Source organism: Oryctolagus cuniculus, chromosome 6 (genome assembly GCF_051225735.1).
Source record: "Oryctolagus cuniculus isolate XC-2025 breed Fujian yellow rabbit chromosome 6, ASM5122573v1, whole genome shotgun sequence".
Lineage (NCBI taxonomy): Eukaryota > Metazoa > Chordata > Mammalia > Lagomorpha > Leporidae > Oryctolagus > Oryctolagus cuniculus.
This window is the reverse complement of record NC_142872.1, coordinates 158533656-158556300: the sequence shown is the minus strand read 5'-3', so window position 1 is coordinate 158556300 and position 22645 is coordinate 158533656. Positions and strand designations below refer to the sequence as shown.

The 22645-nt window shown below is 51.6% G+C and overlaps 1 protein-coding gene across 1 annotated transcript in view; it reads left to right on the top strand.

The window, feature by feature from the left end:
• The first annotated feature begins 2196 nt into the window (after positions 1-2196).
• Positions 2197-22645, top strand: part of KCNQ3 (potassium voltage-gated channel subfamily Q member 3) — a 341725-nt gene continuing 321276 nt past the window's right edge. The window contains exon 1 of the mRNA XM_008255917.5: positions 2197-3076. Within this exon, the coding sequence (XP_008254139.3) occupies positions 2691-3076 (386 nt within the window). The 5' untranslated portion in view covers positions 2197-2690. The remainder of the gene's footprint in view (positions 3077-22645) is intronic.

Sequence of the window (22645 nt, the reverse complement as noted above, 5' to 3'; positions counted from 1 at the left end):
AAAATCTCATCTACAGACAGACATTGCATGCTTAATTGCGTATCACGTGTCGCACTGGAGGCTACACCTACTCCTCATTTATTCACGCTGTGCATCCGCGTTGAGAGCCTATGACACGGACATAGGTGTCAGGCAGGATGCTTGGGGTAACCAAGGCATGAAGGTCATTTTCGGCAGCGATAAACATGAGGGGACTTCAAAAAGTAGGTCAAAAAATCAAAAAATGGAATTGAAAGAGGTTATTTTGGTGCAAAAAATATCACAACCCATGGGATTTTTGGTAATATGCATTTTCCAGGAGCTCTCTGCAGACCTCTCTTAGGAGTGGGTAAGAGGGGAAGGGGCCGAGGGGCTTGAGAAAAGTGCTTGCATTTGAAGGAACACTTTCTGGTTAGGCAGCTGGAACTGGGGTGGGGAAAGCACCTGTGTTTGGTGTGCGGTGGGTGGCAGTCAACACGTGGGCAGGAGCAGGCACCGGATGCTGGCTGCCGTTTGGAGGTTTTCCAGCCTAGCCTATTTCCTCTCCCTGAGTCTTCTCCCTCCTGGAACTGGGACGTCACTGTGCTTCAACTCACCGCTGAGCACTGACCTACTCATCAGCACACCCGGGTCCCTCTGAGCACGGTGCTGGGACATTTCCACTTGCTGTTTCACGGATCCCCACAGAATCCACCCCACAGCCCAGCGACCCCCGAGAATCGTTCTCCATCGAGCTGCTGTAATGACTTTTCCTACTTCATACGGAGTTCTCATACGACAGTTTCTGGGCAAGCTCTTCTGTAGCACCGAGCAGTTAATGTCTATGCCAAAGCATACCGTATTAATGACTTCAGCCCAATGGTTGGTCTCTCTCTGGAAACTCCAGTCTTGACCTCCAGACATCTGATCTGAGGTCCTTCCTTTAACTCTTTCTGTACTGGTGGAACCCCTGTAACTCCGTCCCTTCTCTCCTACCCTTTCACTTTCTTTGGCCAACTCCTCCAGACAAATCCAGCGCTGGTATCTGTAGCTGGCCTCTGATGCCTGCTTTCACTTACACCACCCAGAGGTAGATCCTTGGCCTTGACCTCGCTCACCGCCCCCCCTCCCCCCAGCAAACAGACATGTGAGGAGAGAGTGAGAGGTGCAGGTGGTACCAGGTACTATGGGGGTAACAGGATGGGAGGCTTCCCTCTGTGACCATGATGAAGGAGGGAAGAACAGGTGCACCTGGCTTTCTGCGGTCAGTTTGCAAGATGGAGCCCCATCTCACTGCGGTCTCCTCAAAGAAGCCAGGCTTCACCTGCGGTTCAGGCAGGAAGGTTTTCGGGGTTGTCCCCAGCCTGTCTTGTGGGTCTCCGCTCCAAATGTCACCTCCTGGCCTCCCAAGACCACCCTTTTCAAGAGCCTGGGATTCGCTCCAACCCAGCTCGCGATTTTGTTTCTGCACAGTCTTTACCGATGCGGGAAATGAGGCTGCCAGTGTTTGTTTTCCCTGTTAACCATCTCCCACCTCTCACTGGGCCCTGAGCCTCTGCAGGGCAAGCCATGCGCCTTTGCCTGAGGCGCTCACGCGGGTGTGGGCGCGCAGGGGCCGACTTGTCTGCAGTGGCAAGTTATGAGCCAAGCAAGAAACTAGGAATCGGAATCTGTGCGTTCCATTTCTTCCGCCTTCTGCCCACCCAGGCCGCAGGAGGCCCCACTCCAGGGCTGGGGAGGTGAGAGCCGCAGAACCACCAGAAACCCCGAAGCACGAAAGACAGGGAGCCCCAAGCGGTGCCACTACACCGCCGGCGGTGCGCTCAGCCTGGGCCCACCCCCCAACTTGGATTTCACAGGGCTGGGGGGGGGGTGGTGAGCCCAGTGCCACCCTGCAACCCCCGCCGCCCACTCCTCTCCTCTCCCCTTCCGCGCCCCACCCGGGGAAGCCCCAACGCCCACGAGAGCGCGGGGAGTCCCGCCCCGCGGTGGCAGCGCGCACGGCCAGGCGGGCGACGGGGATGGCGGCCCCAGCGATCCCGGGCTCCTGGGGTCTCGCCGGGGTGGGGGGCGCGGAGGAGGGCGGGGCGCAGCCGGGGCCTCCCGCCGCGACGGGGCGGGACAATGGGGCCCCACCCCGGCGAGGGAGGGCGGAGGCGGCGTGCGCTCGGCCCGCGGCGCGCTTGCTCGCGGCTGCTGCGGTGCTGAGGCTGGAGCGGGCGGGGAGGGGCACGGGTGGGAGCGCGGAGGAGGGAGGGGGAGGCGGCGGCGGCAGCGGCAGCGCGTGTCGCGGGCGGGCGGGCGGCTGGCACCAGGCTTGTAAATAAACTGCGATGCTGTCTCGGGCTCGCCGACCCGGGTGCCGCCGCCGCCGCCGCCCGGGAGCGCAGGTGCCAGGCTCCTGCCGCCGCGCGCCCTAGCGCTTCGGCTCCAGCCTCGCGCTCGCGCCGGCTCCCTGCAGCCCCCCGGTCGGCGCCCCCTCGGGGTCCCGCGGCTGACCCGTGCGGGATGTGACCCCCTCGGCCCCCTGCCCCGCCGCCCCTGCCCCCCCGGGGGGCCCGCCTGTGCCTGCTTTTGGGGATAGGGTGGGTGGGGAGAGGCGCGCGGATCATGGCATTGGAGTTCCCCGGGCTTGCAGCCGCCGTCGCCGCCGCCTCGTCCACGCTCCCCGGGCGCCCCTTCTTCCCCCAGCAGCAGCGGAAACCGCGAAGCAGCCCGCGGGGGCGAGGCAGATGGGGCTCAAGGCGCGCAGGGCGGCGGGGGCGGCTGGCGGAGGCGGCGAAGGGGGCGGCGGAGGCGGCGGGGCCGCTAACCCAGCCGGGGGGGACGCGGCGGCGGCCGGCGACGAGGAGCGGAAAGTGGGGCTGGCGCCCGGCGACGCGGAGCAAGTCACCTTGGCGCTCGGGGCCGGGGCCGACAAAGACGGGACCCTGCTGCTGGAGGGCGGTGGCCGCGACGAGGGGCTGCGGCGGACCCCGCAGGGCATCGGGCTGCTGGCCAAGACCCCGCTGAGCCGGCCAGTCAACAGGAACAACGCCAAGTGCCGGCGCATCCAAACTTTGATCTACGACGCCCTGGAGAGACCGCGGGGCTGGGCGCTGCTCTACCACGCGCTCGTGTGAGTACCGGGCCGGGGGCCCCCGCGCGGCTGGGACTCGGGGTGGGGCTGCAGCCGAGGTGGCTCCGGGCTCGGAAAACCGCAGCTGCGTCCCGCTGGGTCGGGGAGCGGGCTGCCCCGGGCGCGCGCTTCTCTGCTCTCCTGGCGCTGGACGGCAGGGCGGAGAAGACACGAGAGCGGCTCCCGGCTGTCCGGGCGGGGGGCGGCCTGGCGCGCGCGGTGCGCGTTTGTGGCACCCTCTCGGGCGTTGGTATTGAAGCGAAAGAGAATTATGCGTATTTTCCGAATAACGGTGGCGTTGAAGCGGACCGAGCGAGCCCTCCAGGAACGCTTGCTGCTTGGGGCGGCCGCCTTCTGTTGGGCTCGCCGCTGAGTTGAGCTTCCTGGAGTTGGGGGTGGGAGCGGTGCGCACTGTCCGTAGTGAATGTGTGTAGGTGTGCGTCTCTGGGTCTGTGAGTGTGTGCGCGCGTGCACATTGCCTGCTTGTGCGGCCCTTCCTAGGGTTCTGTACTGGTATGGGAAGGAACCTGGTGTTGCTGTGATTGGGAGCTTGCACTGGTCAAAATGCATAGCTTTGGATTCTTCCCGGGAAGTGGGTGTGAGTGTGTGTGTGTGTGTGTGTATGTGTATGTGTGTGTGGACGCACGCCCGTGCGCACGGGGTTGTGTGTCTCAGCCTAGGCTGAGTAGCTGGGCCTTCATGGAGCCAGATGAAGGGGCTGGGGATTATCTTGGCTGATGCATCTCCATGATTTGGGTTCTGATCTCCTTTTAGCCTCCGTTGCTGCCCCCTGTTTTGCTTTGGCTGAGCAAGGGCACTGGGGGTGGGAAGCCCCTGGGTCAGAGGTCCCTCCTCGAGCACCTGGGAAGAATCTCCTTGCTAATCTGGATCGGAGTGCGTGCCCAGAAGGAATAGAACTCCCTTCTGCACCTGACACTGAGCCTGTAGAGAGGGTGGCCGTGGTAGCTCTCAGGCCGGGTCCTGTTGGCCAGCACTCCTCTTGGGGCTGGCAGGGCACTTCCAGCTATAGCCCCTTCCTGGTTGTTGCTTAGCTGTCCTGCCGACTGCTTCGCAGGTAGCTGCAGCATCACCAGGGGATCGGCCGTGGCCACGACGCCCTCCCCACCTTGCGTATTAGGCAGTGGATTTTTCTCTCCGCCTCCTCCAGTCAACCGATTGAGGTGGTCGGAGGGTCTCAGGGCGCCTCGGAGTTCTCGCCTCACCTGCCAATCTTCCTTGGTTGCAAGTGCGCTTCCTGATTTGGCCACCAGGTGGGGGCGTCCACACAGAACCTTAAGACTTAGCAACAGGTTTTTTCACAGAGGTGACCAAAGCCTGCAGAGGGTGCCTCCCTGGAAACGCGAGGACCCAGCCGGAGGCATGGGGTGGGGAGTGTTCTGCCAGGAACATGGATTCCGGGCGGATCCAGCCTTTGGTGTGTGTGCGCGCACATGTGTGGCAGGTGTTAGCGAGCTGGCTGGAGAGAGACTTAGCAAGAACTGCTTTTTCATTTGCCCTGGTTTGGTTACAATGAAGTGAAGTGCATCTTGGAATATGTGACAGTAAAAATAAAGGCACAGCATGTTATTTGAGTGTACGCAAGCACACACTGCCTCACGTGTCCCTTGCGTGTTAATGACACTCTGCATCTAATGGGCATGAAGTCCCACTGGAGATGGTGGAGTCCCTCTTTCTTCCCCTCTCATCTTTCCCAGCCGACATCCCAGCCCTGCCTTACCCACTGTGGGCAAGGGATAGCCAGGGCCTGTCAACGAACAGAGCCTCCATTTCATCCTACTCTTGAATTATTCCGTGCCCTATCAGCAGGGTTGATAATGCCAAAACCGTAGCCCCAGGTTCCCAGGAGCACCCAGCAGAATGTGAGCCTTTGTGAGAAGGAGGAATCCCAGGCCTTAGCTGGTCATTTCCCTGCGTGGAACTATGGTCGGCATCTTAGAGATGAGGAGGTGAACACTTCCAGCAGTAGGATCACTTGTGGAAGATCACACGGCTAACACTCTGGAGCTCCCATTGGAATACAGTGGGTCAAACCTGTTGTAGCTGAGCCTGAATCCTAGTTCTGACCTCCTGCTGACAATCGGTGGGCTTTGGGCGTTTTGTGAGAAGCCACTGGGCATGCCCAGGGCCCATTGTCGTGGTCCTGCACATAGTTGGCAAAGGGTGGGAAGTGAGTGTTCGCAGGAGCTGGTTAGAACCCAGAAACCCAGTGAGGGAAGTGTGTCATGGATCGGACTGTGGGGGGTGAAGGCTGTGGATCCTGATGAGTTGGGAGTTGTGCAGGGAAATCCATATTGGTTTGGGCCTGAGCTGCTAATACTCAGAACTTAAGCTTGGTAAGTGATGCATCCAACACCTTTCCCCCAGCTTCCGAGGAATTCCAGTCAAGTGAACATAACTGAACCTTTCATTGATGATTCAGGGTTTTGCAAGGCATTGAAAGTCGTGCTTCGAAGCATCCATTATCCCATCCTGGGCTGTGGCTAATGGCAGAAGGGAGCCAGCAAGTTGGGCAGACCGTGGGTTCGCAATCCAGTGCTGGCTTGCTCACTTGCTCTCTTTTTCTTTAAATGAACCAAATCCATGAGATGAGATTTATTTTTCTTATCTCTCTTTACTAAAAGTAGAATACAGGAAATGTGGCAATTGGGCCCCTACCTCGCTCCCTTTGCCCTAAACTCTCAATCCCTGGCTACTCACATTCAGCTTGCCCCAGCTCTGCTGTCACCACCTCCAGGAAGCCTCTTCCTGCCGCTCCCAGCTGGGCTCCCTGGTCTGTCCCCGTGCGGCCTCCTCAGCCAGAGGGTTCTGCACAGTGCCCCGGATGGAACTGTTTGCTCATCTGCCACACTGAGCAGAGAACTGCCCCCGAGTGGGGGGCTGTGTTGCTTTTGGTGTCCTGAATCCCCAGCTGGCTGGGAAGCCTGTGGCAGGTACAAAGTGAGTGTTTGCTGAATGGGTGAGTGAGCAGATTCTCCAGGCACTCTGGAGAACCAGGACTGTGCTGGAGCAGGGGCAGCATTTCTGTCATCACGAGGACACTAAGTAGGCAGAGTTGGCCCAACAGGATTCTTGTGAGGAAAGTGATCCTCAGAAGTCTTGTACTGCAGGAAGAGCGAAAAGACCAACCCTGCCTTACCCCGTGTGAGCGAGCTCCTCCCTGCCATTTTAATACTCATGGCTGGAAGAGATTCTGATGTGGTGGCCTTGGAGTTCACGTCTGCATTTTGCCTTAAGTCTCCGTGGCTTTGCACAAGGCAAATTAGGATAACCTGGAAGTGGGTGTGTGCCAGCACTTGGTATTCATTATCTGATCCTGAATAGAGATCTCCTTAAAAGTCTTACACACCTGACTTCATGACTGGCCTGCTAGTGGAGTGATGCCGGCTCCATGTTGGCATGTGGTGGGCTTGGCACTGCCCAGGCACCTTGCTGGCACACTGCAATGCCCCCTGATACATTCTGAGGTGGGCTGGCCCCAGGGACCAGTGAGGAGACACAGGAACAAGCAGCTGCCCTGGGATGGAGAGGGCCTGGAGGATCTGAAGTCCCCGAGGTCGGGGGGAGACGCTGATCTCCTGCTCATTCCAGCAGGGAGTCATTGGTCTTGGCAAGTTTGGGGTGGGAGAACACTGGGCTCCCAGGCCTGCGCTGCCTCTTACAGTGGGCATGGCCTTAGGCTAGTTGCTGTATCTGTCACCGTGACTTGCTTCATATGAACAATGCCATGACTCAGTCATAGGCTTCTGTGAGGCCAAGAGCACCTTGCAGAAAAATGCGTAATCATAGTTACCCGGGTTAGGAAAGTGGTTCAGTCCACAGCTATTTCTCAAGTGCTTTCTCTGTGCCAGGCATTCTTCTAGATAATAAAGATGCAACAGTAAACAAAATAAAGCCAGACAATCCAATTTCTACCCCATAGAGCATAGAGCATGTATCCCAATAGCAAAATTGTTAGTGTGAGCAGAAAGCTCAGAATTGGGTCATCTGGTCAACCTCCCGGCCAGAGCAGGAGGGATCCTTCCTTGGTGTCTTGGCGGATCCTGCAGCCTCTGATCCATGGCCAAAGGGACGTCAGCTTTCTCCCTGGACAAGGCTGGCTTCAATTCTCTGTTGTGCCTGTTCTTCTCTCACTTCTCTCGATGTTCTCTTGGTTTTTCTAGTCGACCGCAGGCCACTATCACCTTATCTCATCCCACTCAGCTCCCTCTTTGAATCCCGCCCTCCTTACAGTGTCGACTTCCTTCTTATTGAGAACCTGGGAATCTTAAGAAGTTGTCATTATTTACAGCACCAAGAGTGTGGTCAGTGCACTTCTGCATTTTCTTTCATGTGACCTGGAGTATTTGCCCAACTTCCCTGAGTTTCTGTTTATCTCTGATATGAAGATGATCGTACTCCCCCCACCCTGGGATTGCTGTGAAATTTAATTGAGGCGATGGATGTAAAGCGCCGCACCTGTCCTTGCAGGAAATCAATGAGCGTCTTCTCTTGCTTCCCTCTCTATCATATTTAGTCGGCCACCTGTTTGTATCTCTCATAGAATCCATGCACACACCCTTTGCAATGAATTTTTCATTTTTCTTTATATTTCTTGAACTCCTTGCTTTTCTTCATGACATTTTCTATATAAAGATTTTTATTTTTTTGAAAAACTTGGAGGAATCTTCCATCTGTAGGTTCACTCTCCCAATGGCCACAATGGCGAGGGCTGAGCCAGGTGGAAGATAAGAGCCAGAAGCTACATCCAAATCTCCCAGGTGGATGGCAGAAGCCCAAGCACTTGGGGGCATCTTCCACTGATTTCCCAGGCCATGAGCAGGGAGGTGGATTGGAAGTGGAGCAACCAGGATATGAGCTGGTGCCCATGTAGGATGCCGGCATTGCAGCTGGTTGCAGGTTGTGGCCCTGTGGCATTTTCAAGGCAGTCAAGTAGGATGAAGAAGGCAAACGAGGAGCTGACATCAGCAGTCCCATGACCTCACGGGAGTCCTCACCCGAGTGGTGCTGCTTACGTCAGGGCACAGTTGTGCCCAGTGGAAGAGCAGCAGGATGGGGTGGAGACGCTACCTCCTGGGTCGGGAGCTTTCCTGCTGGATTTCTGACAAGTTCCCAGGGGAAACTGCTGCTGTGCAGACCATGCCTTGCCTATCAAGACTTGGGCAAGCATGTGAACCATGAAGGGGAAAAGGCACAGTAAGAGAGCAATCTGGCAGATTCCAGTTGTATTGTGGTTTTCCAACCTGAATATAATGCGACAGATGGATGCTACTGTCTTCCTGGTGACCATCGGTGGAACCACACACCTACCGTCGTGCCTAAGAGGATCTCATCCAAGGCAGGAGAAAATAGCAGGCAAGTTCAAGTTTGGGGGATTTCTATAAGATGACTGGCGTGCTCTTTCCCCAAGAGTCCATGGCATGAACAAACAGCGGAAGCAAGGTGAGAACTGTCTCGGTTAAATGAGGCCAGGGACACAAAATATCCAAGTCAGTGCTTGATCCTTGATGCGATCCTGGATTGAGAAAAAAAAAAAAATGAAGGATATGAGCATAGGGATGACCAAGGAAATCCTAACAGTCTCCATAGTAGATGCCATTATTACATCAGAATTGAATCTCTCTTATTTTTTTATTTATTTGAAAGTCAGAGTTACATAGAGAGAGAAGGAGAGGCAGAGAGAAAGGTCTTCCATCTACCGGTTCACTCCCCAGTTGGCCACAGTGACCGAAGCTGTGCCGATCTAAAGCCAGGAGCTTCTTCTGAGTCTCCCACATGGGTTCAGGGGCTCAAGCACTTGGACCTTCTTCTACTGCTTTCCCAGGCCATAGCAGAGAGCTGTATCGGAAGTGGAGCAGCCGGGACTCGAACTGGTGCCCAAATGGGATGCTGGCACTGCAGACGGTGGCTTAATCTGGTATGCCAGAGTGCTGGCCCCCAGAATTGAATTTCTTGAGTGTGAGAACTTCATTGTGGCCGCTCTGTCACTGAATGTTCTATTTTCTGAATACCTGCTTGCTGCCATAGCGGTGACAAGTCATTGTGCCAGCAGCCTACCGTCAAATAGTTCTAACAACGTGGGTGCACATGCAGAGGGGGTGAGAAAAAGAAGCAAATATGGCAAAACTATCAACAATTGGTGAATCTAGGTAAAGAGAATGTACAAGTATTCTAATTTTTTAACTTTTTAAATATTTTTAAAAAGTTAAAAAAATTTTAAAAAGAGTCAACACAGACACACAGGACACACACGTGAATACTGAGGAGTGGCATTGTACAAAGCCAGGCCTGAGCAACGCTGGCCGAGCTGAATGGGCTTTCTTAGATCCATGGATTGCATCAGTAGACCATAGCTCCAGGCTCCTCTCGGCCTTGGACTTGGCCCAGGTAGATGGACACCTGGCGGAAAGGTGCCACTTAGTGTGCACACAGCCCGCTCACTTCCAGGCTGCACTTGCTGCATCCCTGTGAATGTCAAGTCTTGTGCCAGGCCGTTGAGGGAGATGAGCCAAAGTTCTTTCCCTTTGGAGAGAGACACTTGCAACAGCTAAATTTAAACAGCCTAGCAAATGCAATGATAGAATGCAAATGAGGAGCTCAGGAGGGCAGGCAAGTGAAAGCCCCACTGACCCTCTTGGGCTGTAGCAAGGGAGCCTTCTCCTGGGGAGCTGCAAGGAGCTAGAGATGGGTGAGGGGTCTGCTGTGTGCCCACTTGAGGACTAGCTTCCCTCTCCTATGTGCAGAACTGTATCCTGAGTCGAATTCAGTGCCAAGTTATCATTCTTGCATTATTTGGAAGGTCTTCCTTTCAGGTCTGTATTCACCATTTAAGTCCATGGGTGTTTAGTTTCATAAATAAGCAAGATCCCCTAGTCAAGGTCACGTTTCTGCTCCTCTTTCCCTTTTCATCTGGTCCTGGAGGTTCAGACAGAATGCAAACAAGATTTGTTTAACAACTGGGATGGTGTAGAGGCCAAGGAAAACATTCCTTCAAAGTCAGTCTTTGAATCTGGCCAAAATAAAAACTGCTTTCCACGTGCTGTGCTCTGTGGTTCTGTTTGGGTGGCCCACGACAGCTGTAGGTTTGTCAGAAGGTGCGTTGGATGTGCTTGATAAGAGCTTTATTGACTGGATGCTTTGGACACCTCACTTATCACAGTCTGCAAAAGGGGCATTGCAGTGAGCATTGTGTAGGATTGGTGTGGGAACCCCACGAGCCAAGGCATCGGGGGGCCCTTTAGCAATGACCCAGTGTGCAGCATTCTGAGGGTGCATTTTCCTAAAGCTCTAGAAAGATCAGGTGGCTCCCACAGTCGAAACCTCAGCCCTGCCAGGTTGCAGCAGCTTCCCGGGTAGGACCCGCCAGCTTCTGTCTGCGTTGCATCACCTGACCATCGCTGCTTATTTTTATTAGGAAACTGTTAGCCAGATAACTTAGCACCTGTACCTACAGGGCTATTGGCTTCTCTAGGATGAGTACCTTTTGTAAAAGACTGAGAGAATAAAAGCCTTGGGGACGGCAAGATTGAAGTCAGGATGGAGATTCCAGGCCCCCTTGGTTTGCAGGTGGCATAGGATGCTAATCAGACCCCACAAAACCACAGGCTTGTTGGAAGGGAATTTCATTTTGCCCCATAAAAGACAGAGGAGTTTTCTTTTCTTGAAATGTCCAGAGAACACTTGGGCTGTACTTCGGGGACAAGCTTGCCTCTTGTGTGTGGTCTGTGAGTAGATGGAAGTAAGCACTTAGGCAGTTGTTATCATGGGCATCCCATACATGGACTCTGGTCAGCTTCCTGCTGAAGTGGGCTTCTCTCCATGCTGATGACCCCAGGGCTGGGATCTCCTTTCCTCCTGTCCGTCCCTCCCTCCCTCCGGAGCCCTGTGAGATTGGATGCTATAACAGAGTGTGGCAGTTGAGTAGAGGTGTGTAAACCGGCATATTGATGACAGCTAACACTTTACATCATCTGATGGCTTATCATGTCGCCTCTTGGGAAGCACCACCATCTGACCAATGTCATGGTTGTGCTCTCTCGCTCTCTCTCTCTCTCTCTCTCTCTCATATACTAGTAACCACAGAAGCTACAGCTGGAGCCTTCTACAAATGACCAAGTCCAGTGTTCTTGAGCCAGTGCTGTACTGGGGAAGCAGGCAGGCTCCGCGTAGGCTTATCTGCCATTGCTATCTTTGTGAATTTGTCACAACCGCTTAAGTTCATTTCTACCATAATGTCTTCTTAAGGGGATGGGGGAAATCTTCTTCAACGAGACATGGACTCATCCAGCCCAGCCCTCCTGTCCTCCTGGGAAGCCACGTGGTGCTATCGAACCCCATCTCCCGCTTCTGCCCCACGCCTGCTTCGTCCCACTCCACATACGTCCGTCACGGATGTGCCTGCGCCTGGTGATGCCAGTCAAGAAACGAAGGCGGCAGCCTCAGTAATCAGTCGACAGTCTAACCAGGCTCATCCGTGGAGAGTTACCTCTCATCCGTCGACAGGATTTATAAGCACGGCACTGAGAGAGGCAGCTGTTAGATTGAAAAACTGAGGCTGGCAGAGCTGGAAGGGACTGCACCGTAGGGGACGTGGAGGCCCAGGGCCCTTGGAAACTCACCTGAGGTCACACTGCTGACCCGTGGGAGGACCCCACGGCGGCGGGGAAGGGGGGGGCGGGTCTTCTTCCACTGCAGGCTCCCCCTGCAGTCCCCAGGCAGCCTTGCAGCTCGGGAGGGGGACTGACTGAAGACCTGAGTCCTGTAGGATTGCAACTGTCTTACTGAGAACCTGAATCCAGTCCTATCCAAAGTGTGCTGGCTCAATAGGATCTTTTGCTGTATTTCAGGAAAGCTGGGGCTATTTGTTCAGAATGTTTGCTTTCAGAGGCAAAGCAGTTACTGCCCACGGCTGCACTTTCACCTGGATTCTTGCGAGTTATTTATTCGTGTTCGGAAGAAAGCCCAGGCTGACTGATCAGGCGTCTGCACCAGGTGCCCCCTTGCCGGGAGGGCCTCTCTTTCTGCTGAAATAGCACAGCTGAGATCCTCTCTTGTCCACCCCCTCCTCTCCAACCCAGTCCAGTCCTCAGGCCAGAATCCTGACAGGCAGTCCCTGGTCTCCATTGAGTGCAGCCCTGAACTGAGGCATTGCAAACCCTTGTATCGGTGACCGCTAAGTTGCTCTTTACTGGGTTGTTTGCAAAGTCACCTGGGGGCAGCACCAGCATTTGTTCTGTTTCTGGTTTATTTTCACTGGTAACAGTTCATGACGATTCTGGTGCACTTTTCCATGCCTTGGGTTAAGCATTCTCGATGACTCCTCGAGGTGTGGCTGAGAGTCCAGGAGACCCCGGCCCAGCCATTGGGAAACCCAGGATCTCACCTTGAGTCTTCTGCAGCCTTGCTCTGTAGGCTTCCGCAAGTCATCTTAACGTCTCATAACCTCAGTTTGCTCATCTGAGAAAGGGACCTAATGTTCCCCGCCTTCTGTCGTGCTTAAGTAGTTAGTGGTCTTACTCCACGCGCACCTTGTGTGGTAGCCTGCCGTGGTCATATTTTAGTTTGCAGCCCCTGCCCCAAGCCCCACTTTCAGGCAAGAAGCTCGTGTGCGTGTCAGGGCCTTAACCCAGAGTGGCTGGATCTTGTTTTAGTAACCTCCTTTTGAGGGGTCTTTTCAGCCTTGCCTGAACATTTAATACTATGGTTGCACTGTGTATGGCGTTGGGAACTCTGTGCGTATCTGGGCTTGATACATAAGGGACGTTATTTTTTTTTCCCTACCCCATCCTACCCCGCAAGAACCAAGTTTGCTCCCTTGGAGGCAATACCACCCCTATAGAGAAGGCCTGATTTAGGATATTTGTCTGAGAAAAATTGGAGAAAAAAGTAAATTTGGGGAAAATGGGCAAGACGGGAAGAGGAAGCAGGCAGCTATAGGAGCCATGCTGCTCAGTCTTCCTGGGGAACATGGAGTGTGGTGTGGAAGAGCCCAGAATGTTCTCTGAACCCCACCCATCACCAGCCAAGGACTACTTCCAGGGCAGAGACATCCCTTGGCCATAACCTGTGCATTTGCACTGAAGACATTCCTGTCGCTTATGGTTCCCAAATGTGCTTCTGTTTTCTTAGTAGTCTTAGGTATAGCAAGTCTGCAGGCCTAGCAGTCACGGTAACCCTGTGGCGTCTTTTCCTCTCATTAATTTTTCATTGGGCTTCACCATTGAGGAAGAACATCTGAATTACAAGGATCTCAATGCGTGGGTTCAGTACATGGTGTCTAATAGCCGGGAGCCCTTCCTGTGTGCCAAGGTGATGGAGCTTTCAAGAGCCTGGGGAAGCTGGCGCTGTCTGCCTTAGGTGCAAGGAGCCAGCTCCTGGTTGAGATGGAGGTGGGCTCACATATGTAATACTCACCAAATAAAATAGCGGTTGTTTGAAGGAAGTGTGGAGACTTTGGTCCTGCTGGCAGTGTAGTCCTGAGTGGCTTCTATGACACAGGGAGGGAAACTCCCTCCACCCACTCTGCGTTCTCTCCTAAGAGGCCATCGTAAGGAGGAGCAGGTGTTTGGCATGGCAGTTAAGGTGCGGTTTGGCGATTGAAATCTTTACTTAATGTACACTAAACTGATCTTCTGTAAAAAAAAAAAAAAAAAGAAATTATCAATTCCCAACTTGACTCTCACTGGGATTAAACATGACAATAGGTCTGATCTGATTTCATCATCATTTAAAAAAAAAATCATCTATTATTTTTCACTTTATGTTTCTGTGTGGGAGCAAACTGTTGAAATACTTACTTAAGGTATACTAAGCTGATCTTCTGTATATTAAGATAATCGAAAATGAATCTTGATGTGAATGGAAGGGGAGAGGGAGTGGGAAAGGGGAGGGTTGTGGGTGGGAGGGACAGTATGGGGGGGGAAGCCATTGTAACACATGAGTCGTACTTTGGAAATTTATATTCATTAAATAAAAGATAAAAAAAAAGTAATGAGGAGGTGGGGAGGCTCTTAAGTTATCAATAAACCTTTATTTGCTTGATATTAAAAAAAAAAAAAGGTGCGGTTTGGATGCGTGCTTCCTGTATCAAAGGGCCTGGTTTGAGTCCTGGCTCCTCTGCTTCTGATCTGGCTTCCTGCTGAGATGCACCTTAGAGAAGTGATGACTCAAGTACTCCAGTCCCTGCCACCTGCATGGGAGACGAGATTGAGTTCTCAGCTCAGGCTTCCGCCTGCCATGTGGGCATTTGGGGAATGAACTAACAGAGGGAAAACCTTTGTCTGTGTATCTGTCTGCCTTTTATTTTTATTTATTTATTTTTTATTTATTTATTTATTGTTTTTTTTGACAGGCAGAGTGGACAGTGAGAGAGAGAGACAGAGAGAAAGGTCTTCCTTTGCCGTTGGTTCACCCTCCAATGGCCGCCGCGGCCGGCGCGCTGCGGCCAGCGCACCGCAGCTGATCCGATGGCAGGAGCCAGGAGCCAGGTGCTTTTCCTGGTCTCCCATGGGGTGCAGGGCCCAAGCACCTGGGCCATCCTCCACTGCACTCCCTGGCCACAGCAGAGGGCTGGCCTGGAAGAGGGGCAACCGGGACAGAATCCGGCGCCCCGACCGGGACTAGAACCCGGTGTGCCGGCGCCGCTAGGCGGAGGATTAGCCTAGTGAGCCGCGGCGCCGGCCTCTGTCTGCCTTTTGAATAAAATGAAATAATTTTAAAAATCATTGTGATTCGTTTACAGGCTGTCTGGCAACTCGATGCAATCCCATCACTTCACAAAGGCCTCACCTGCAGGCAACATAAGAGGATAAAGTCTGCCTTGATCAAGCCACTATTAACCTGTTAACCACTCTGATAAGACTTCTGGGTTCACACACATGCATGAGTTTGGGGGGCCAGGTCCTATTCAGTCTGTCCCAGCACATGTTGAGTTGGGGTTCAGCACAGTTGCCAAAGCCGTTTCAATGGCTCAGGGGAGATTCTGAGCCCATTCCTGCCTTCGTGTACAATGGGGACCATGACTGCACTACACCTTTAGGGACGAAGGTTTGGTTTATGTTCTCATTGGAGTAGAATCATAAACCAGGAGAGAGAGGACCTGGACTGGGTTTGCTTTGTGCCTCTCATACATACAAGGATCCCTTCTGCACACGCCGGAGTCTAAGGGAACACTTGACACGCTTGCCACTCTTGCTGCTTTACTCAACTCACTGCCAGCACCCAAGGGGTGTGCAGCTTCAGTGACAGAAGCACTGGTTTGGAATCCTGGCTGTGTCCTTTTTTTTATAATTTTTGTTATTTTTTATTTTTTTTTTTGACAGGCAGAGTGGACAGTGAGAGAGAGAGACAGAGAGAAAGGTCTAACTTTTGCCGTTGGTTCACCCTCCAATGGCCGCCGTGGCTGGCGCACTGCAGCCGGCGCACTGCAGCCGGCGCACCGCGCTGATCCGAAGGCAGGAGCCAGGTGCTTCTCCTGGTCTCCCATGGGGTGCAGGGTCCAAGGACTTGGGCCATCCTCCACTGCACTCCTGGGCCACAGCAGAGAGCTGGCCTGGAAGAGGGGCAACTGGGACAGAATCTGGCATCCCAACTGGGACTAGAACCCGGTGTGCCGGTGCCGCAAGGTGGAGGATTAGCCTAGTGAGCCGCGGCGCTGGCCGTGGCTGTGTCCTTTTTAGCTGAGAAATCAGGAGCAAAGCACTTATCCAACTCAAACCTGTTTTCTCACCTGTGGCATAGAGCAGCCTCTCCATGGAGTAAGGAAGATGTGAAATAACCAGAATGGAGCCCAGAGTCCGGTCTGGACTTCGGGTGGGCATTGGTTCAGTAGCCTTTCCTTCCCTGTTATTTCTCTGTCATGCTAAGATAATAACGAGTTCAGTGAGGGAGAGTAGTGTTGGAGTAGATGTTGCGATCTCTGCTCTGAGTGATGTCCCTGCCTGTGATGCAGTCCCACTAGAACCTACGGGTTCTGCCAGGCCATGGTGGTGAGTGGAAGGCAGGTATGATGCAGGGAGTAACGGCTGTGCAAAGAGAGAGTCCTGCTGCCTGCTTGAGTTTCCTACAGAAGCAGAGATGCTGGCTAGGGTCCTTGCCAGGACCACACGTCCTTCACGCAGTCTCGGATTGAGTGTGTGCGATCCTGCTGGGCTTCAAAACCTGATGTGCACTCTGCTTACTTGCCCAGAAAGGAAAGTTGTGTCTGTGGGTATGAGAAGCCAGCACCTTTTCTCTCTGAACGCACTGTTGTGTTTGTATCTGGTAAAAAATGAATTCTGTCGAATGCACCTGTTTCTCTTTTTGCTTTGGCTGCCAGGATTGTGCCAACTCCAGTAGAGCAAAAACCCTAGAGACTCTCATTCTGGGTTCTTTCTTCCTGGAGATTTTTCCTCTCCTCAGGGTGTCTGGATGACACTTCCTATTCCAAATACTTGTTAACTTTTCTTTGCTATTTGCAGTCATATTTTCTATCTTTCCCTGATGCCTCCTGTTGGGGAAGTACATGAAGGGAGGGAGGGAGAAACTGCTATGTACAAGCACGGAGCCTGGCTCCTGATAGGAACTTGATAAATAAGTGCATGAATGTACCAAGTAAACCCACACTAACTAGTGGTTTGAAACCTGCTCAATGAGTCTAGGTTGTTTCATAGTTAGGAATATGCCCTGGACCAAATTGCATCTTCCAAAAACAGTTGTTTCTCAAGTCAAAATCTGATGAAGGTTAAAGTAATTGTTCAGTGTCTTCCGTGAGAGCTAACAGTGGCTCTGGATGCTGTGTCGAATGAGGGGGGTGTGTGTGTGTTGGTTTAAGGAGGCAGAGAGAGAGAGAGAGGAGGGAGGGTGAGTGCCAGGTGGAGAGAGAGAGGCTACTCTTCCATTTCCAGGTGCCAGCGATCGGGATCATCCCTTCTGTTTTTTACTGACCTACCCTGTCCAAGGTGCTGGGTTAACCAAAGGCATTGCTGCATTGACTCCTTGTTGTAGTGCTATCAGGTGTGTAACACCGGCCTGATTTGCAGAGGGGGCACTGATGCTCAGAACAATGGTCTGACGTCAGAGTTTTCCAGGGGCAGGACCGGGATTAGCTTGATACTTTGTGAATGCGGCAGCTGTGCTGGGGTCAGGAGCTCTGGGGTCACGTCCAGCGTGGTCACTTCCTAGCTACTGATTTTCTTTTCTTCCAGAGTTTTTTAATTGTAATGAAATTTGCATACCTTAAAAAATCACCTTTTTAAGGTTTGCAAGTCAGTAATTTTTAGTTTCTTTGAGGTCGTGCAATACTTGGTTGATTTCTACAGTTTTCACTGACTAGTGTTAGTCTGGACTAGCATGCCATTATTAAAACAATCATTTGGACTCTCTCTTTCTCATAAGAAAAGTCCATAGAAGACACTGCTAGTAGGGTGAAAAAACAAGCCATTGGCTGGAGAAATATTTGCAAAACATGCATCAGATAAACAGCTTGTATAAAACATCCAAAGAACTCTTCAAGTTCAATGCCAAGAGCGATTCAGACGTGGCTCTGTTCTGATTCCAGTTTCCTACTGGTGCATATTCCCGGAAACAGCAGGTGTTGCCTCAAGCAGTTGGGTGCTCACCTCCCTGTGGGATTGACTCCCTGGCTCCTGGCTATGGGCTGGCCCAGCACCAGCTATTGCGGGAAGTGAACCAGCAGATAGAAAGAAGAGCTCTTTGTCCCTGCAGCTTGAATAAATACGAACATAACAAAAGTTCAGCAACAACATAGAAAACAATGGTAACACAGAACAACAAGGTGTAGATAACAAAAAAGCAATGTGAGCCATACCAAGATACCATTTTTCCTTTTTTTTTAAAGATTTATTCATTTGGAAGAGTTAAAGAGAAGGAGAGGGAGAGAGAGATCTTCCATCTGCTGGTTCACTGTCCAGATGGCCGCAACAGCCAGGGCTGGGTCAGGCCAAAGCCAGGTTCTAGGAACTTCCTCTGGATCTCCCACTTTGGTAGCAGCATCCCAAACACTTGGTCCATCTTCTGCTGCTTTCCCAGGACGTTAGCAGGGAGCTGGAATTTGAACTGGCACCCATAAGGGATGCTAACATTGCAGGCAGTGGCTTTACCCACTAGGCCACAGTGGTGCCCCCATTTTTCTTTATAAATTGGCAACATTTAAAAACGTGTTTCATCTGCAAGGCTAGAGACAACAAATTCTGCTTACATTGCTGGTGGGAGTGCAGAATCGTAGAATCCCTGAGGAGTACAGTGTGAGTGCGTCTAACAGTCACACGTGCTGCGCAGGCATTGTGGTGCCACAGGTCAAGCCGCCACGCTGCACCTCTGCTTCTGTATCACAATCCCCGCTTTGATTCCCGGCTCCTCCGCACTTCCGGCCCCGCTTCTGCTGATGCACCTGGGAGGCAGCAGATGTTGGCTCCAGTGCTTGGGCCTTTTCACCCACGTTGGAGACCAAGGTGGAGTTCCTGGCGCCTGGCCTCAGCCTGAACCAGCCCTGGCTCTTGTGGCCATTTGAGAAGTGAAGCACCAGAGGAAAGACCTCTTTCTGTGGATGGAAGACCTCTCTCTCTCTCTCTCTCTGTCTCTGTCTCTGCCTTCCCCTGTGTCTCTGTCTCTCACTCTGCCTTTCAAGTAAATTTAAAGAAAAAGTTCTTAATAAATCATGTGTATGAATTAACTCTGTCCTCAGCCAACTTCCTTTTCTAGAATTTACCCTGAGGATTCTCCTTCATAAATATGAAACCGTGTGTAAGGTGGTATTCCGTGTAGCTGCAAAATACTCCAGTTTACTTAAGGTAGCAGTCTCCATAGCAGCAAAGTAGCAGGAAAGAGTGCAAATGCCTGTCAGTTGGAGGCTAAGCAATTAAAGTATGGTCCATTTACAATAAAACACAAACAAAAAAGAACAAAACACGAAATATCTGAATAGAAATTTCAACAAAGAAGATATACAAATGACAAACATGCTCAGTATCATTTTCTTGGGGGACTGCAAATTAAAACCACAATCTATGTCACTGCAAACCTAGTAGAATGGGGGTGGCTAAAATCCAAAACAATGGCAGTAGCAAATGTTGGCGAGAATGTGAAGCAACAGGAACTTTAATTCATTGCTGGTGGGGATGAAAACTGGTATAGCCAGCCTAAGAGGACAGTTGAACCATTTCTTACAAAGCTAAACACTGTTATTACAGAATCCTGAAATTATGCTGCTAGGTATTTTCCCAATTCATTCAAAGTCTTATATCGACACTAGAATCTTCATGCCAGTGTTTATAGTAGCTTTACCATAATCACCCAAAGTTGCAACCACAATGCTCTTTGGTAGGTGAATGAATAAAAAAGCTATCATACATCCATGCAATGGATTGTAATTCATTATATACAGAAATGAGCTGGTGTGAGCATTGTAGCACAGCCAGTTAGACCACCACGTGGAATGCCTGTGCTGCATACTGTAGTGTCTGGGTGGAGTCTCAGCTACTGTGCACTTCTGATCCAGCTTCCTACTAATGGCAATGGACGATGGCTGCCCAAGTGCTTGGGCCCCTGCCACCCACACGGGGAGACTCAGCTGGGGTTGCTGGTGTGGGTGTGCCTCAGCCTCAGCTGTGTGGCACTTGGGGTGTAAACCAGCAGATGGACAATCTCTTTTCCTCCTGTCTCTCCTTCTCTCTGTGTCACTCTGACTTTCACATGCAATGACTAAATCTTAAAAATGGAAAGAAATGAGCTATCAAGTTATGAAAGGCATGAATGAAGCTTAAATGCCGATTGCTAAGTGAGAGGCCAGTGTGAAAGGCCTACACGCTGGATGATTTTAATCCCACAGCATAAAAAGCAAAGCTAAAGAGAGACTGAAAAGATCAGTGGATGCTGGGGGCTCGGAGGAAGGGAGGAGGTTTGCATAGATGAGGCGCAGGTGATATTTTAAGGTGATGGAATGAGTTCTGTAATGTAGGTACATGACTTCATGCATTTGTCAAATCCTGTAGAACTTTCAACACAAGTGAATGTTTGCAAATTAACTTATATAGATGAGGTAAGGGAACCCTAGGAAGAATACAGATGTTGACTAAAGAATCTAGCAGGCTTACACATAGATCAAACTTTCTCATGGAAGGTGATGGAGGGAAAAGGTGCTGGCCGGTGTAACTTTGACAATGAGTGGAGCCTGGGAGACCGAAAGCAAAAGGAGCGGCACATGAGTACTGCAGCTCAGTGGGTGAAGTTGTTCCCATAGGGATACAAGCGGTGATTCTGATGCTGTTCGGTGTATCCTGGAGCGGAATAGTTCAGCAAACTGGTGGTGATGGTGGGAGCGAGGCTTTCCACCACTGGAGTGAGAACTCACAGAAGAGCAAAGGAATCTAGAATATGCATTAAATTAGCCATATCCCCTGAACGGGAATTGGAGAAGTGTGTGTGAACTCAGATTTAGCTTAATACAAACACAGGTGACTTTGTATAGCAATATCTGTAAATACGTGTGGATGCATGGGCCCATGTACACACACACACATTTCCTGTGCTGTCAGTGAGTGGGCCTATAAGGTCAACTCCCCTGGTGGCTGCACGCACACCTAGCACACAGGTCTTGGTTTCTGATACTGTTCTGCAGGAAAAGAAAACCAGGATCCAATCTGAGAAGAGCTTAGGACCTCTTGTGTTGCCAGAAAGTAAGGAAATGGGTGGAAACTCCCACAGTGATGGGAGGATGACACGGGGGCCATCAAGGAGCAGTGTGGTCGGAGCTGGAACAACTTGAGGAATAAAAAGTAGCTCTTCAAAAAGCTTGTAGAAAATGGAATTCAAAGCTACGTTTATTTTGGTGCAAAAAAAAATTGAGAGACCCATGCAAAAGGGGAGCTTCAGGCATTGCATGGAAGATGCATGCGTTTAATTTGCAGCAACATAAACTCATCTTTAAATGGTTTTGAAGTTTACTTATCTGAGAGGGAGAGAGTCCTCCAATTCATTAATCGACTCCCCAGATAGCCAAGGTTGGGTGGGCTGAAGCTGGGAATGGGAACTCAGCCCCAGTGTCCCACATCGGTGGCTTGGATGCAATGACTTGAGCCTGCTGTTTCCCACAGGCTGCAGTAGCAGGAAGCTGGAATCGGGAGTGGAGCTGGGACTTGAACTCCAACATGGGATAGGGGTGTCCCAACCAGCTTCCTAACTACCTTTAACTTATCTTTTAATCCTTTTTCCACAAACTTTTTGAGTTGTCTTCATGTTGGAATATAATCAAAGTATAGAATAAATAACCATGAATCCACAGTGGTATAAATAAATGAGTGAATAAGCAGGAGGAGGAAGAGAGACTCTTCTCCCAAGGAGAAGAATTCCAGGTCATCTATGCAGACACGGTACCCTCCAGGAGAGGGGGCGCACTGTGGGCTGCATAGAGTGATGTCCTCCCAAAGAACAGAGTGTGGAAAGGGGGTTTCATAAAGAACATGACCGTGGAGGAACCTGACGTGAAGCCAGGGGACCCAGGGTAGCATCCATGGTGATTAGTCACATGAATAACAGGCGCCGTTGATGTGACGTCATAAAATGACTTTTTGCTGTAGACTTCCAAAGCCTGTCACCCCATTTTCAGCATGAGGCTGTGTAACCACACAAATTCCGACAGAGGAGTCTGAACTTAACACGTGACACCTGAGCACACTCTAGACGGCTTATGTAGCTTTCTAGGTCCTTTAAAGCAGGCAAAGCCCGAGACATAGTCACAGCACAGAGACGCCTGTGGAAATGTGGACAGCTAAATGAAATGCGGAGATGCCTGTGGAAATGTGGACAGCTAAATGAAATGCGGCATCTCGGGGAAGAAAACCAGGCAGTAGGTATAAACTAAGGAAAGCAAGTAATTATGGACTTTGGTTAATTATAACACATTAGTATTGACTTGTTAATTGTAACAAATGTGGCAAACTAGTGGGAGATGTTAATTATGGGGAAAACCGCAGGTGTACAGGAACACTCTACTGCATTCTTGGTATTTCTGTAAACAGAAAATAATGAAAATATGAAATATTATTTTAAAAAAAAAAGAGTTGGTGGGTTTGTGCATGGAGGCTTAGAGCACACTTGTAAGTCCGCAGACCTTGGACCCCAGACCCCGCCTGGTTCCAAGGCTACCCCAGCTTTCTCTCCTCCCCTTTCTTCTGCCCTTGTTTCTTAGATGCCGCCCATGGAATGATGATTTCTCTGAGATGTTGAGGGCTCATTTGTGTATGGTTGTCGGCTGGGTGGGCACACAAGAGCCATGGTCCTTCTCAGCCCAGCAGGAGGGGACAATAGATTCCCTTGGCGTAGCATTGACCAGAGCTGGTCACCTGCTCCCTCTACCCTGGACAACGAGGTGAAGCTGTAGGGGCCCTGATGATGGACTTGAACATGTCTGACCCACTCTCTGAGGCCAGGCACATTGGCACCAGGCCAAATGGGGTTCTGATGGGAGGAGGAGGATGGGGCTGTGGCATCCAGGTGAGCAGCCACGATGTCTTCCATGTTATGGTCTCAGGAGGCCACCACGGAGCGGGAGCCTCT